The sequence below is a fragment of the Ictidomys tridecemlineatus genome, chromosome 8 (genome assembly GCF_052094955.1).
Source record: "Ictidomys tridecemlineatus isolate mIctTri1 chromosome 8, mIctTri1.hap1, whole genome shotgun sequence".
NCBI classification, from domain to species: domain Eukaryota; kingdom Metazoa; phylum Chordata; class Mammalia; order Rodentia; family Sciuridae; genus Ictidomys; species Ictidomys tridecemlineatus.
This window is the reverse complement of record NC_135484.1, coordinates 17,416,715-17,431,914: the sequence shown is the minus strand read 5'-3', so window position 1 is coordinate 17,431,914 and position 15,200 is coordinate 17,416,715. Positions and strand designations below refer to the sequence as shown.

General features: G+C 41.0%; 1 protein-coding gene across 3 annotated transcripts in view; it reads left to right on the top strand.

Moving 5' to 3' along the window:
• Sash1 (SAM and SH3 domain containing 1) overlaps positions 1-15,200 on the top strand; it is a 170,902-nt gene that overhangs the window by 113,882 nt on the left and 41,820 nt on the right. For all 3 annotated transcript variants that reach the window (XM_078018931.1, XM_021723893.3, XM_005321353.5), the window contains one exon: positions 298-399. In XM_078018931.1, coding sequence (XP_077875057.1) covers positions 298-399 — 102 coding nt within the window. The remainder of the gene's footprint in view (positions 1-297; positions 400-15,200) is intronic.

Below are 15,200 nucleotides of genomic sequence, written 5' to 3'. Positions count from 1 at the left end.
GTTTCTGTTTTCAAACATAATTTGCACCAAGGAAAGATGTGTTTGGATGTTGGAGGGGAAATCAAGGTTCTCTGTGGAAGTCAGGATACAAAGAACCCCTTGTGTCGTTTGTTTGATTTTGATGAAACCCGCAGGGCAGGGCGTTCATCTTCCTCTGATTCTGGAAGACTTGTCTTGGACTGGCACTTGGTCACCAACACTGGCATGCAGAAGGTCCCCAAAGGGATCTCGCCGCCATGTCACAGCCTGCATGCAGCCACGATTTCCATTTCAATCTTCCATTTCTTTTTGCTGCAGCTCAAGGAGTACGAGGCCCAGCACCGGCAGTCAGCGTCCTTGGACCCCACCGACTGGCCAGACGGCTCCTACCCGACGTTTGATGGGTCCTCCACCTGCAACGTGAGTTTGCTGTCTCTGAGCCTCTTGACCTGCTCTGCTGCTCAGGGATGACCTGTGCCGTTTCTGTCTTGGTGGTGCTTTCTTTAACTCCCAGCTCTCCCCTGAGTCTGAGAAAAGGCCTCTCTTCTTTTCTCAGTAATAGAGACTCCTGGATAGTCAGAGTCATGCTATTCGTGCTGGGGTTTTTGCTTGTTTGTTTGTGGTAAGTGCACACAACAAAAATCCTACCATATTAATCATCTCCGAATGTGCAATTCAATTTCATTAAGTGCATTCACAATGCTATGCAACCAGTGCCACAATCCACTTCTAGTGGTTCATCATTCCAACAGAAACTCTGCACCCATTAAATAATGGCTACTCATTCTCCCCTGCACATGGCCCCTGACAACACCATTGTACTTTCTGTCTCTGTGAATTTTACTTCTCTAAGCACCTCATGGAGGCAGGATCATGTATTTGTCCACATGTGTATGGTTACTTTAACCCACAATAATTTTTTTTTCAAGGTTCATCCACATTGTAGCATGTTTCTCATTTTATGCCTTTTTTAGGGATGTATAATATACCACTGTATTTATATACCGTTTTGTTTAACCATTCATCCATTGATGGACACTTGGGTTGTTTCCACCTTTTAGCTGTTATAAACAATGCTGCTGTGTCCAAGTATCTAACTGAGTCCCTGCTTTTAATTCTTCTGGGTCATGGTTAGGGTAAAAGTTTCTAGAATACATGGTAATTCTATTTATTTATTTTTCTTTCTTTTTTGTGGTAGCAGGGATTGAACCCAGGATGCTTAACTGCTGAGGTACATCCCCGCCCCTTTTTGTTTCTTATTTTGAGATAGGTTCTCACTCCATTGCCCAGGCTACCTCAAACTTAGCCTCCACAGTAGCTGGGTTTATAGGTGTGTGCCACTACACCTAGTTACATTTAATTTATTTTGAGGAACCACTATCCTTTTTTCTATAGTAGCTGCTCTATCTTCCATTCCTGCCCAGTAATGCACCTAGTTTGCTGCAGCTCCAAATTCTCTCAGCATTCTTCACTGACGTTTAAAAAAATTTTTTTCTCTTGTTTTGATAATAGTCATCCTAATGGTTATGAAATGTTACCTTATTTGTGGTTTTTAATTGCATTTTTCCTTAATGACTGAGGATGTTAAACATCTTTTCAAGTTTTACTGGCTGTTTGTATATGTTTGGATATATTTCTGTTCAAGTCCTTTGCCTATTCTCAAATTGTGTTGTTATTGTTGTTGGATTGTAGGAGCTCTTTATATATACTAGATATTAATCCCCTACCATATTATGTTTTATCAATATTTTCTCCAATTCTGTGAGTTGCCTTTTTACTTTGATGTACAAAGTAAAAAAGTTTTAATTATGAAATCCAGTATCATTTTTTCTTGTGTTGCATTGTTTTTGATGTCAGAACCCAGAATCATTGCTAAAACCAATGTGAAAAAGATATCTTGAGTTTTATTTTCTTGATACTGGGGATTAAACCCTGGGATGCTTTACCACTGAGCTACTTCCCCAGCCCTTATTATTTTTTTGAGACAGGTTATTCAGAATTTCTGAGGCTGGCCTTGAACTTGTGATTCTTCTGCTTCAGCCTCCCAAATTGCTGGGATTGCAGGCATGCACCACAGTACCCAGCTTCTAATAGTTTATAGCTGTTAGCTATAAAGTTGAGATCTTTCACCCATTTTAAATATTTGTATATAGTATAATATATGGGTCCAGCTTCATTCTGTTGCTTGTGGATATCCAGTTTTTCCAGAATCATTTGTTGGAAAGGCCATCCTTTTTTCCCCAGTGAATGGTCTTTACGCTTACTGAAAATTAGTTGACTATACATGTGAGAGTTTGTTTCTGGCTATTTTATTCTATTGGTCTAGATATCTGTACTATTTTGATTACCACACTGTTATGTTCAGTTTTGAAATTGAGAAGCATGAGATCTCTAATTTTATTTTTCTTTTAAAGATTGTTTTAGCTATTTGGGGGTCCCTTGAGATTCCATATGAATTTTGGGATGGATTTTTCTATTTCTGAAAAAAATGCGTCCTTGATATTTTAATAAAAAACTGCATTGAATCTATAGGAAAAGAATATATTGTTATATGAAAAATATGAAGTTCTTTAATCTATGAATCTATCTTTCCATTTATTTAGGTCTTTGAGAATTTCCTTCAGCAATGTTTGCAGTTTTCAGTGTCTAATTCTTGCCTCTTTGGTTAAGTTTATTCCTGAGGGTATATATATATTTTTTCTTCTTTTAAATGGTGTGTGTGTTTGTATGTCTTAGGATTTTCTACACGTAAGATTATATCATTTTCAAAAAGGCATCATCTGACTGCTTCCTTTTCACTTTCAATGAATTTTGTTATCTGTGCTGTTTTTAATGTGACCAAAGCAGTGCTTTTAAAAGTACGGGTTTCAAGGGATTATAGGAATTGAAACTCCAGAATTTCAAGTAGACATTTCATGGGGCCGTGATCAAACTGTGTGGGAAAGGAATGTACATGTTTTGTTTTGCTTGTTAGCTTATATCTTCCTCAAAATCTGGAAGCAACTCCACCTCTGGGTCCACAGCCTCTTGTCCATGCCCCATATAGATAAACATCTCTCTAAAGCCTACCTCTTTTCTTGCAGTCAGGTGTTTTGAAAAAGCCCAAAGGTTTTCCATTTCTATAAGATGAATTCCAAGCTTTTTGGCCCACTCAAAGCCCTGTGTGATCTGGCTTTAATCATTTTCTCTGATCTCATCCTTCATCCCCACACCCAGAACCCTCTCTTCCAGCCACATTGGACCCTGCAGGCATCACTGAACCAACTTTATTTGTGCTTTGGTACCTCTCTGCAGTTTCTGCTACCTAAAACATATCTTCCAAATTTTCCTGGTGGAAACCCCTGCATCCTTCAAGGTGGAGTCCAAGTCTCAGTTCCAGCTTTAACTTTCCTTGGCCTTCTCAAGTGTATTCATTGCTTCCTGTTCTGTGCTTTTATGAAGGTAGATTTATACATCAACCCTAAATCGTTATTCTAGAGTTATCAGAAATCATTGTACGTTTCCTGGCTTCTTGGAAATCACAAGCTCTGTGAACAAGACAAGCATTTTGTGTTCTTTGTCTCTCCACTGAGTACCTAGCCCAGTGTCCAGCTCACATTGAAATGTTTAATAAACACAGTTGTGTTTGAACTCTCATGCTTCCTGGCTGCCTTAAGAGCATGTTTTATGTTTTGCAACTACAGATTGCATCTTTACCTTTATTTGCATCCAAGCAACAAATGGTGGTTTATCAGGAGTAAATAGAACCCTCTCATTACCTTCTTGTCCCTGATTTCTTGAAACAAGCACCGGATTGCCACTGTAGCTAAAGGATTATGAGATTGAAAGCCCTGCCCAGTTAGCTTTTGTGTGAAAGAGAATGAGACGTTACCATTTGTAATAATAAATGTGTCATAGGCCAGCCAGCCCTATGTCCTGGGACCATGAGGTCATCAAAAGAACCATGTCCATGGCTGTCATTGTGCCTTTTTTGGTCTTTTATCCCAAGTCCTACAGACTAACATAATTTAAATCACGAACCTAAAGAATCTTGAAGAATAAATACAGTAACTTAGGATGGGTGTGATTCAAACCCGCCTCAGGCAAGAAAACACAGACTCATTTGTCCAAAGTGGACTCTTTAGTATCAGACCCACTTCTACTCTGTTGATTTCACACGTCTGAGTCAGGGAAGTTAGAGGACTTTTTCTACACAGAGGAGAACTGTAGTAAAATCTCATACACTTAGCCTGCAAGGAGAGAAGCCTGTCTCATTTAGGAAAAAGTCAACGTATGCTGAGTGCTGTAAGCATTGTACGAGCCACCAAGGAAGAATTATTATATTCTGGTTTCTTGGACCCCTTTCAAGGGGTTAATCATAGCCATCACTTAGCTATAAATTCACAGAATGAAATCGGTTCTTCTTAAGGGTTGGGCATTTTATTCTCTTGAGCATTTCTGTGTTCGTTCATTTGGGAGACATTTATGGAACCCTTCCCATGTAGCAGTCATATCGCTAGATGTTTGGGTACAAAGGTGAAGGAGAAAGAGGCAGTCTTGCCCTGACAAAGCCTGCCCATTAGTGCAGAGCCTAAAATCACCCCCACGTGTGCACACTCGTTTGACATGCCACGTCCACATTTCCATGATTAACTTCTTACCAAACTGTCTCTCTATAGATGGCTGGAAAATAAACTCAGCCTGTTGTCATGGATGAAGGGCCAGAAATAATCCTGTGCTCCCTCCCTGAGGGTACGAACTTCCACTAGAGCGCCCTTTCTTGCTGAGAACGGTGGTGCACGCCTGTAATCCCAGTGGCTTGGAAGACTGAGGCAGGAGGATTGCAAGTTCAATGCCAGCCTCTGCAATTTAGTGAGGCCCTAAACAACTCAGTGAGACCCTGTCTCTAGATAAAAATATTAAAAATGGTTGGACATGTGGCCCAGTGGGTAAGAATCCCTGTTCAATCCCTGGTATCAAAAAAAAAAAAAAAAAAAGAATGTTCTTTCTTAGAGCTGAGAATGCGGCTGATGAGAGGCTCTGTGTTATGGAGAGAGTTTTCTGAAGCAGTATTCTTTACCTCGTGCCTTTGTCTCCTTGACTTCCTGCAGACACACCCATTGAGTCTTGCTGTTAGAACTATAGTCAGCCTCCCCTGTCACTGAGGTTTGCTTGAACTCGATTGCAAACCTAATGCATCTGACTCTTGCTGCTCCTGCCTGACTTTAGCCTTTACTGTGTTTTTATGGTGACTCAGCTTGAACACTCTCCCTCCCCAACCAGAATATTCCCTCTCACTATTCTGGATTTGTCTCCATGGCAAAGCAGTTAATTTCAGATAATTCCCACTGTGTCCTCCTTCGGCCGCCATGAATTAGGCAATTTTCAGCTTTCTATCGATTCCTTTCTATACTGAGATGTAAATAGCCCATTGGCTCTCATTGGGAATGCCCTGGCCATGAAAGCTTCGGGGATCATAAGGCCTTTGTCACCAAGCCTCAATGCCTATATTGATGTCTGACATGCCTTAGGACTTCATTTGTGCTGATTTCATAGGCGCCCTCACCCCCACAACTGGCATTAGATAATTGCGTGTTGCCTCACAATAAATCCATACGCACATTCCTACTTTCCAAGAGTGTTAAGTACTAAAGATAGTTACCAGGGGAAGTGAAAAATAGCTTTCTGTTTGCCAAAAGAGAATCTGTTCTGCGCTGCTTCTCATTAATAATAAACTTCTGTTGGGAGTGCTAGCATTTTAAACAGGGGTTTTGGTGGAGACCTTCACTTTATTCCTTGTTAAACATTGAACATTTAATGTTTTCCTTTTAATTTATTTTAGTAATTTTATGTTCATTTGTCTTCTGCCAGGGGAGAGGTTATGCGAGCTGCTGCTTTATGCCATCTATCAACTTGGTGCCTGGTGGTTCCGTTGAACTTCTTGTTAAGAGAACATTTCAAAAAAATCATGCCCTCTGCTTTACTAGGTTGTGTAGTATTTTTTACTCAAGGTGTAAATCTTACTAAATCATTGGTTTTTATGCTTTTGCAAAGCTGGTCGGTAAGAGTTGGTGATCTATACCCGATGCCTGAATATCATTGAAAATGCTCACACTAAAAGATCGTTCCAAAAAAATGTCAAACTGCAAGCATTTGATTATGATGATATTTAAATCATTTTTAAAACATATAATCTATCAAAAATATATTATGACAACAAAGTACGAGAGCTCTTACTAATCCGTTGTCAACACATATTTGGTTCTCCTCGTCCATTTGCTTCGCTCCATAGAAAACATGTTCACCTAAACATCGGCGTGTGTTCCTGGAGCTAGAGCTCTTTGCTGGTGTGAATTCGCTGTGATGAAGTGTGTTTGTGGAGTGAGTTATCTCGGAAAGCCGACATCATTTCAGAAGCAGTCACTTTTGCATTTGGGGAGATGTAGAACTGGGAAATATCTGAGCAGCAAAATGTAGGATGTTATCTGTGGTGCCAGTCTAATGCCTTCCATCCACGTGCATCTCCGTAGCCTGTAATTATTGCCACTAACCTGGTGTGAGGTGCCTGAGAGCCACGTGGTTGAACTGTGTTGAAAGTTTGGGGTAGCAGAGAGACAGAATGCCACGTGGCCACTTCCTTTACTTTTTACAAAAGGCTATTTTAAGCGTTTCCTTGATTGAGGACTGTGAAGGGCTCAACTAAAATATCTCCCCTGTTCTAAGATGTTTCTGTGAGCATCTGTTAAAGCTTTTGGGCACTTTCTAAAGTTGGAACCCATGACCTTGTTCCTCTTCAGCATCGAGGTTTACTCAGTTGTCATTGTCTTCTTCTCCTTCTCCTTCCCTTTCCTCTTCCTCTTGTTCTTCCTCCTCTTCCTCCTCTTCTCCCTCTCCCTCTTCCCCTTCTTCCTCTTCCCCTCCCCTTCCTCTTCCTCCTCTTCTCCCTCTCCCCCTTCCCCTTCCTCCTCTTCTCCCCCTCCCCCTTCTTTCCCCTCCCCCAAGCCTTGCGCATGCTAGGCATCTGCTCTACCAATGAACACCTCCAACCTCAGCCTTTTACATAATTTTTCCAAAGTTATTTCACCTGCATCAATAAGAGACAGTGTCTTAAATAAGCCAGCTGATTCAGATATAATGTTTTAGAAGGAGTGGTTACTACAGCATTGGTCTAAACTAGAACTTTCTAAAACATCATTAGCAATTCTAGAACGTGCTGAAACCAGGTCATCCCTCATAGTTCCTTTTTTTTTTTTTTTCTTTTTGTGGTTCTTGCAGTGAATGGCTTAGTTTCTATTATGGCAGAAGAATAAGGCTAACACTGTAATCACTTTTTATGGACTGTGGTGAGAGACTAGAGCACATGCTTCTGGGGCCCCTAAGCAGCTTGCATTTTGACTCCTTTGGGGAGCAGGTAATAGCACCCTTCAAAGTGTAGACCCATGGTGCTCTTTTTAGGGTATATTATTCTGGGCTGAACATAATTTTTTTTTAAAATACGGACTATTCTTGATGTGTTTATTTTGAATATATTTTTTAAAGCCAGAGGAATTTTTAGAAAATTCGTATACATATAGGTTAAACATTATTGGGATTTTTTTTTTTTTTTTTTGCTCTTCTGTCTGTCTGTCTGCCTATCTATCTATATATCTATCTGTCTGTCTACCTACTAGTACTGGGGTTTGGACCCAGGGGTGTTCTACCACTGAGCTACATCCCTAGCCTTTTTTAATTTTTATTTTGAGACAGTATCTCACCAAGTTGCCCAGACTGGCCTTGAATTTGTGATCCTCCTGCCTCAGTCTTCCAAGTAGCTGGGATTGCGGGTGTGCCACTGTGCTCAGCCAGTTTTATTTTTATTATTTAAAGGTGTTCAAATAAAATATAAACCAGTGTCACTGATATCACCCTGTATGACCTGAACGAAGACTTTGTATTCCAAAATCTCTCCCCTAGAAATATTCCTGACAAGTAAAAAAGAAAAAGGTAGGGTTTCCAGATTTTCATGATGTAGCAGTATAATTTGTTCAATTCATAAATGATATGAAGATGCATGTATGCCACAGTCCTGGAGCTGGTGATATATGTAGGAACTGTTTTGCCACAAAAATAGTTGACCTTGTTTCTACCATCTTCTCCCACATCATTGTGTTTTATGGTAAGGAAAATTAAAAGAGGATAGATTTCAAGTGTAGAAACAACTTACATTTCTGAATAAGTTAATTTTTTTTGCTCTGTGTTTACCTTTTCCTTTGTATTTCTTTTCTAGGGAATTCTTTCATAGATCTCAGTGTGAGGGTTTCAGCCTAAAAGAATTCTAATTGGCAATTTTTTAAATTTATGGATAGAAAATCATTCTACTCATTGAAGTTTTAATGGTGCTAGACTTAAACATGAGATGGCTGGACATGTGCTTTGCTATTTTATTTTTCACTCAAAAGGTAAGTTTACTCAGCTGAGTGAAGTAGCACATGCCTATAATCCCAGTAGCTCAGGCGGCTGAGGCAGGAGGATTGCAGGTTCAAAGCCAGCCTCAGCAACTCAGCAAACTATTTAAAAAAAAAAAAGTGAGTCTACTCAGTTCACTTATAATAAGAACAGGAGAAAGTAGAAATGAAGCCTAGCAATAGTTGTCATAGGGCGTTTATGCTCTGAGTTCTTGGAACAGGTATCAACAATTCTTTACAGCGTTGGGGATAGATCTAGGGCTGGCCCATACCAGGCAAGTGCTTGACCACTGAGCTGCTCAGCAGTTCTTCATACCACTCATCCCCAGCTCAGCAGTTCTTCATACCACTCTGTATTATGTTGTGCCAGAATAATTAATCCTTTTCTAAATATTTCTAAGTATAACTATATTTAGAGTAATTTTTATTGATTCTGCTCTTTTAATGCAGACTTAAAGTCTGCAGATGGCTGTTCTGATTTTTATGGGCAATTTCTGTGAATTTCCACTTTATATGTTTGGGTGGGAATATACAAAAAAGAAATATTACCTAGTATTTTCATAAAATGTTAATTTTGAAACTAAAATGATAGTGAAGTGGGGACATATTAAAATTCTTATTAAAAGGGTAAAAGTAATCGTTCCCTAGGTATACAGTTTAGGGTAAGATTAAGAGGCAAAATCAATCCATTTGAAAAACATACACAGTGAGGTCTTTTGAGAAATAAGAAATGTGTTCCAACTGGATCTAAGCTGACGGAGCCGTTGCTTGGTGACTTCCTATGGTTTATTCCCTACTGCCCCCTCCCATTCCCAGCTTTCTCCCTGGGACAGGGTCCAAAGTTTGAGGCATGTATTTGATTAGTCCCTTAAGATTACCATGTTGAAACAAAGTTAGAGGAGAAGGAGGCATTTGCTTGTAACCAACCTCTGGAAATCATGCGTTTGCCCAGTGGGGGCAGTTGAGAGGCCCTTTAAGCTCAGACGTGAGTCAGACCTGGGCCCAGAGCCCACCCTCCCTCCCACCTGTTAGCTCTGTCTCTGTGGCAGGTCACTCATCTTTGTGCTGCAGTTTCCTTACCTAGAAGACAGGTCTGTCCTACCATCCCTTCGGGGCATTGCAAGGATTAATGGCCCAGAGTGCAGATCCCCAGTGGATCTTAGCTTCTTTTACTCTGTATGAACATCTTCTGACCTTCCCAGTAGCTGTCATTCTTGAAATTCTTGAGTTCTCCTAAAAGTGCTATTTTTGTACATGCCATTAAGTTTACGTATTAGTAGATAGCTTGGTCAGAACAAGTCCTTTGAGAAAAAGTGCTTGATTACTTAGTTATACTTTTATGGAGTCCGTAAGCAGTTTGTTTTCTGTTTCAGAAGATAACTCACTTGGATGTGAGTAGGTCTAGGGCTGGCTCTAGTATGATCCAGTAAGCGTGTTTGGCCTTGCGTAGACTTTGAGAGGGGTGAATGGTACTGAAATTATCTGGGGTTTTTCAGTGTTGATGGTAATTTCTTTTAAGTGTGTAGGTGTGGCTTGTATACCTCTGTATACAAGGAGGAAACTCTCACCACTCTCACTACAGGGGCAGAAATTACTAGAAGTTTGGCTCTTTGCAAACTAACTGGCTACATCTTTGTTTTCACCCAATTTGTGCAGATACAGGAGGTTGAAAACGGGTGGTGCCTGCAGACCCTCCTCAACATATCAAGGGTTACATGAATCAAATTAAATATTAACAACATATGCAGGTATATATAATCTGAAGATACCTATTATAAAATTTTTAACCTCATATAACTTTTGGATTTGGTTTGGTCTGTTGGTTTTTAAAAAAAAAAAACATTTATTTTTTAGTTGTAGTTGGACACAATACCTTTATTTTGACTATTTATTTTTATGTGGTGCTGAGGATCAAACCCAGGGTCTTGCACATGCTGGGCAAGTACTCTACTGCTGAGCTACAACCCCAGCCCCTGTTGATTTTTTTTTTAAATAAAGTTGAGCCCCATGAAATTGTAGAGATATATAGCTTTTGACTATAAAAATATCACTTTGATTTGTCCAACCTGATGCATGACTATTAAATAAGATCTACGTACCACTTTCCCCCTGTTAACCTATTATATCTAAGTATAGATACAGTCTGATTTGGGTTAGGAATTGGCATTTCAATTTGCAATAACAGTTTCTTATTTTGCTTATGGGAGCAACCTCAGGGAGTTTGAGGATAAGAGAGGATTTCCAACGTTTGTTCTTTGTTATCAATTTGTCACATGTCTATTTGTCATTAATTCATATGCTCTAGTGCCAAGCCGTACTTTCAGGATGGGATGGAGAGATACCAGGCCTTCTCATGGCACATGGAGAGGATCCAGACTGAGCATCCAGTAAGCCTGATCCCATGAGCTGAGTCCTAAACCAGCCCATTGAGATCATAGGCTGCCCATCACCTGTTTATAGAGTCCATTTGGATTTCGTCACCACAGATACCTCTTGTGTCAAAGCTCTTAGAACGACAGTCAGTCATTAGACAGTGGCACTCATTTGGAAAGTAACGTCTTAACTGAATTATAATTCAACAGAATAATTCCTATAAAACATCCCTTTTTCTTCTATTCTCTATATTCTCTATTTTATTCTTTGCTCATGTTTCTCTTCCTTTTTTTTTTTTTTTTTTTTACCACACCACATCCCCTCTGACAGTCCGGTATTCCCTGTGCTATTGGTAGTACTATGCTAGTAACATTGCATCATAATTTCCTAAAAGAATGTAAATCACTTCTTGGCCCAGGCAGTAGGTGAAAGAATGCCATCTCAAGCCTTCTTTTATTCACTCATTAGGCAGACATTTATTGAGTACCTACATGTGCTGGTTCCTGTGCACAGAGTTATGCTTGAAAAGAGAATACAGACAAATGGATGGCATGATTGTGGACTTAATTGGGCTATGCCCACCTGGTGTGCAGGTGCACACAGGAAGTCCACTGAGCATCTAGGAGGCCTCCCCAGGGAAGGTGACAAAATGCAGATTCTCCAGGGGATAGAAGAGGAATACACGTCTGTGAAGGGAGCAGCAAATCCAAGATCTAGGTGAGGAACTGGGTAAGTTTAAATCTTGGGTCTTATGAGAAGATTGGTTTAAGTATCATGAAACTTTTCCCTTTGTACATGTTTTTTTTTGGCTTCCAGGAGATACTTTCCATTCTTTGTTCATTCTTATTTAGGAATTTGTTCCATATTGGATTGTTTTGGTCTTCTATTTCCTTATTTCTATGCCTTTTAAAAATATTTTTATTAGTTACTGATGGATCTTTATTTATTTATTTATTTAGACATGGTGCTGAGAATCGAACGCAGTGCCTCATAAAGGCTAAGCAAGTGCTCTACCACTGAGCAACAACCCCAGCCCACGTCTGTAACTTTTTAATTCATTCATGTTTTACATCTTGTCTTGCAGACTCATTGAATTGCATTCATGTTCTTATTAAATTATTTTATAGAGTGAAACAATTAGGAATTTCTTTGCCTTCCTTTTATTTGTTTCTGGTAGAGATATGAGATCAAATATAAGATTTTTTTCTATGCTTTCTCTTTCTCCCTGCCCCCAATAATTCATTTAAATAGTTGTCATGTGTTTTTTTTCACCTTGATCATTCTTGGTTGGCTCTGGTCACCTTTCTATTTGTGCTGATGTAACAGTGGCCATATTTTGATCCTTTTCCATACTCTCTGACAACAGATTTCCCCTTCTTCCAAGATACAGTTGAGGGCTTTACTCTGTGTGTTGCTGCTGTGGTCTGATGAATGGCCAGGGACATGGCAGAATATGGTCTCCTCAGGACACCTGTGTTCTGTCTGTCTCTCCTGAGACTGTTAAAGGTGCTGAGCCAAGCTCAAGCCATTTAGTTCATGGGTGATTGGTAGGGCAGAGCCACCCTGCCTCCCTTCATCCTCCAGTTTTAGTGAGTTCCTTTGAATCAGGACTGGCTTTGCATCTCTCCACTCATTGCTTTTCCATCATTTGACTTTCCATCTCTCCACTCATTGCTGCCCATTAGCCATTGAAATGATGAAGAGGCCCTGCACTTTCTTTCCTTCCAGATTTGGTCCTGCATGAAAGAATCCTCTGGATATTTGCCAGTCTGGTTGGGAGAACTGGGGACCTTCAGGAATTTCTTTCTTACCTTCACTATGGAGTGCTTGAATTTTAATACATTAGATCATGTACCTTCCTTTGTTTGGTTGCTCTTGGTGGAATCTTTTTGCTGGATTTTGGTAACTGGTTTTGAAGGAACAGGGCTGTTGGTCATTTTTCTAGTTGTTGTGAGAAGACACTCCAAGGTTCAGTGTTTGGCAGAGATTGTAACCTGGTAATTTTATCAATTATGCAACAATCAGTCCCCCCACCTCTCTATGACTCCTTTTCGAAAATAGGAAATCAGCCTAGATGTCTTCAGTTTGGAGCTTGGAGTAGATTTGTTTATTATTCATTCTGCAGACAGAGGGAGGATCATGGGAAGGTTGTAGGTCTTGACTCTGGGGTGACAATCTGCTTCCAGCTTTGTCAGATGACTGCTAACCTAGTGGCGGGAGTTTAGGTTGGAGGAAGGAGCTTGGTGTGTACACCTTCCCCCATGACTATTTGGCTCTGTCGATTTTCTATATTTCTATATCGCCATCGGCCTGGACAAAGTTGTTTGGCAGCCCTGTCCCAGAAGTCATCATGCCTGATCCATGAGTCAGTCAGTCTGAGATGCCATAAGAGTAATGTGACTTTGTAACACCACCCAATCCCCACGGACACTTAGCACTCTGGGGATGAACACTTCATTAGCTCCAGAAACTGGAGCCTCCAACGCATGTGTAATTGCCCTACTTGGCAGTACTGCTGTGAATCATCCCTCCTCAGGCACGGGAGAGTCCAGGGTACTTGGCAATGAGGGGCTTGGGGTTTTGCCCTAACCTTCAGGGTGCCTCATGTCATAGACACGTGTTGGTCTACCACTCTGGTCCTAGAAAGGGTTCCTCAGAGCTGTGGACACCTTGCCCTGCACCCCTTTCTACCGTAACATTGTTTAATATGGACAGCCAGTTCCCTGACCTGCGGGCAGGGTGACATAATTCCACACAGAAAAATCTCCCCGAATTTTACAGATGGGAGGGAATTCAGCCCTCTTTCCTCCACCAACATCCCACCCCAACCCTCAGAAGCAGAAAGGCATTTCCTTGGCTCCCTGACCACTTGCAAATTTGGGGGGTGGGTGGGTTTACCCTCATTCTGAGTTGCTCTAGACCTGACAGTAGGATTCTTGACGACTTCTGTTTTCTCCTTCCTCCTTTTGGGCGAAAGTAGTACATTATTTGGGGTGGATTAAGAGCAATTCAAATTTCACAGGTTTAAGAAATAGAATAGAGCTTGTTGTGGAACAAAAAAAAAAAAAAACCCATCTGCTGCTCCTTTGGGTTCTTCATTAATTTTTTAAAGTTTCTTAAGTGAATTAAGTGCTGACAAGTCTCTGCCCCTCGGGGGTAGTAATATTACCTCAAATTCTCACGTACTTTTTCCAAATAAAAGTATCCTATAATTATCATCTCTCCCGCCTCCACCTCCTCCTCTTCTTCTTTCTTCAAGTCTGGTGACAACTAGTTAATTTTGAAACCGCTGGAGAGATTATTTCAGTGTTACATGGCACCTCTGGGAGAAGAATGGAATCTCCCCTTTTTTCCCATATGCTGACAAAAATGTCCCAGTTTCAGAGGCAGTGATGTCACCATCCAATGAGCAAAATATTTCTTACTAAACCCATGAGTCTCCTTCTCTGACTTCTTCGTGATAAAAGAGGGCGAAAAAAAAACCCGCAATGTGTTTTGTATTTAATATAGTTATACATTTTTAACGGAATATGACTTCTTTAAACACAGCGAGACTAATTTTTTGGTAAACACAAAGAACGACACATTAACTCAGTGACTATAACCAGAGGCCCCTGCTGGGGCTGGACGCTGCTCAGTCCTCACTGTTGGGAAAATTTTGAACCTCACCAGCCAGAGAGACGGTCATGCTACCCCCAAGGTAGGGAGGGACCCTGAATGCATCATTTCTTGGATCGTGGAGGGAGATCAGGCTTGTTGGAGAGATTATGAAATCCAGCTTGGAGATGAGGAGGGGCAGGGAAGCCATCGTTGATTGCTGTCACATGCTGTTTCTAAGGCCCAGCACAAGTCGAACTCTTCTTTGTCTATCTAATAGGCAAGCATCTAAGGTCAGAGGGGGCACAAAGAAGTGGGGCCTCAGGACTAGCCAAACACTGGGCTTTCAGGCTTATTTAGGAATATGTAAACATTCCCCAAACCCGCGACAAGGGCCTTCCCACTCGCAGAAGCCTGCCTCAGTGTCCCCAGGCAAAGGTGAGTTCTCCCACCCCTGAACCCCTGCGTCTGTGTTTCCCGTGTGCAGGCCCCACAGTTGACCTGCAGTGCACACATTTCTGAGCTTGTCTTGGAGCTCCCCCTACCCCTCGACTCCTCCACTGTCACCTTCTAAAGCCCCGGGAGGCAGCTCACAGATTTGTGTCCCCTGCCTTTTGGAATGCCTTCAATCAGTTCCTTCCTTCCGTCACTCGTTCGTTCATTTCCACCGGAAAAGGTCTACTTAGCACCAGCACAGATGCTATTTTTATTAATCTAAGAGGAAGGAATATGGCAATGCTCAGTGTTGGCCATAGTGTGAGGAAACACACCCTTTTTTACTGCTCGTGAGACTTTAAAATAATATATCTTCAGAGCAAGTCATTAATA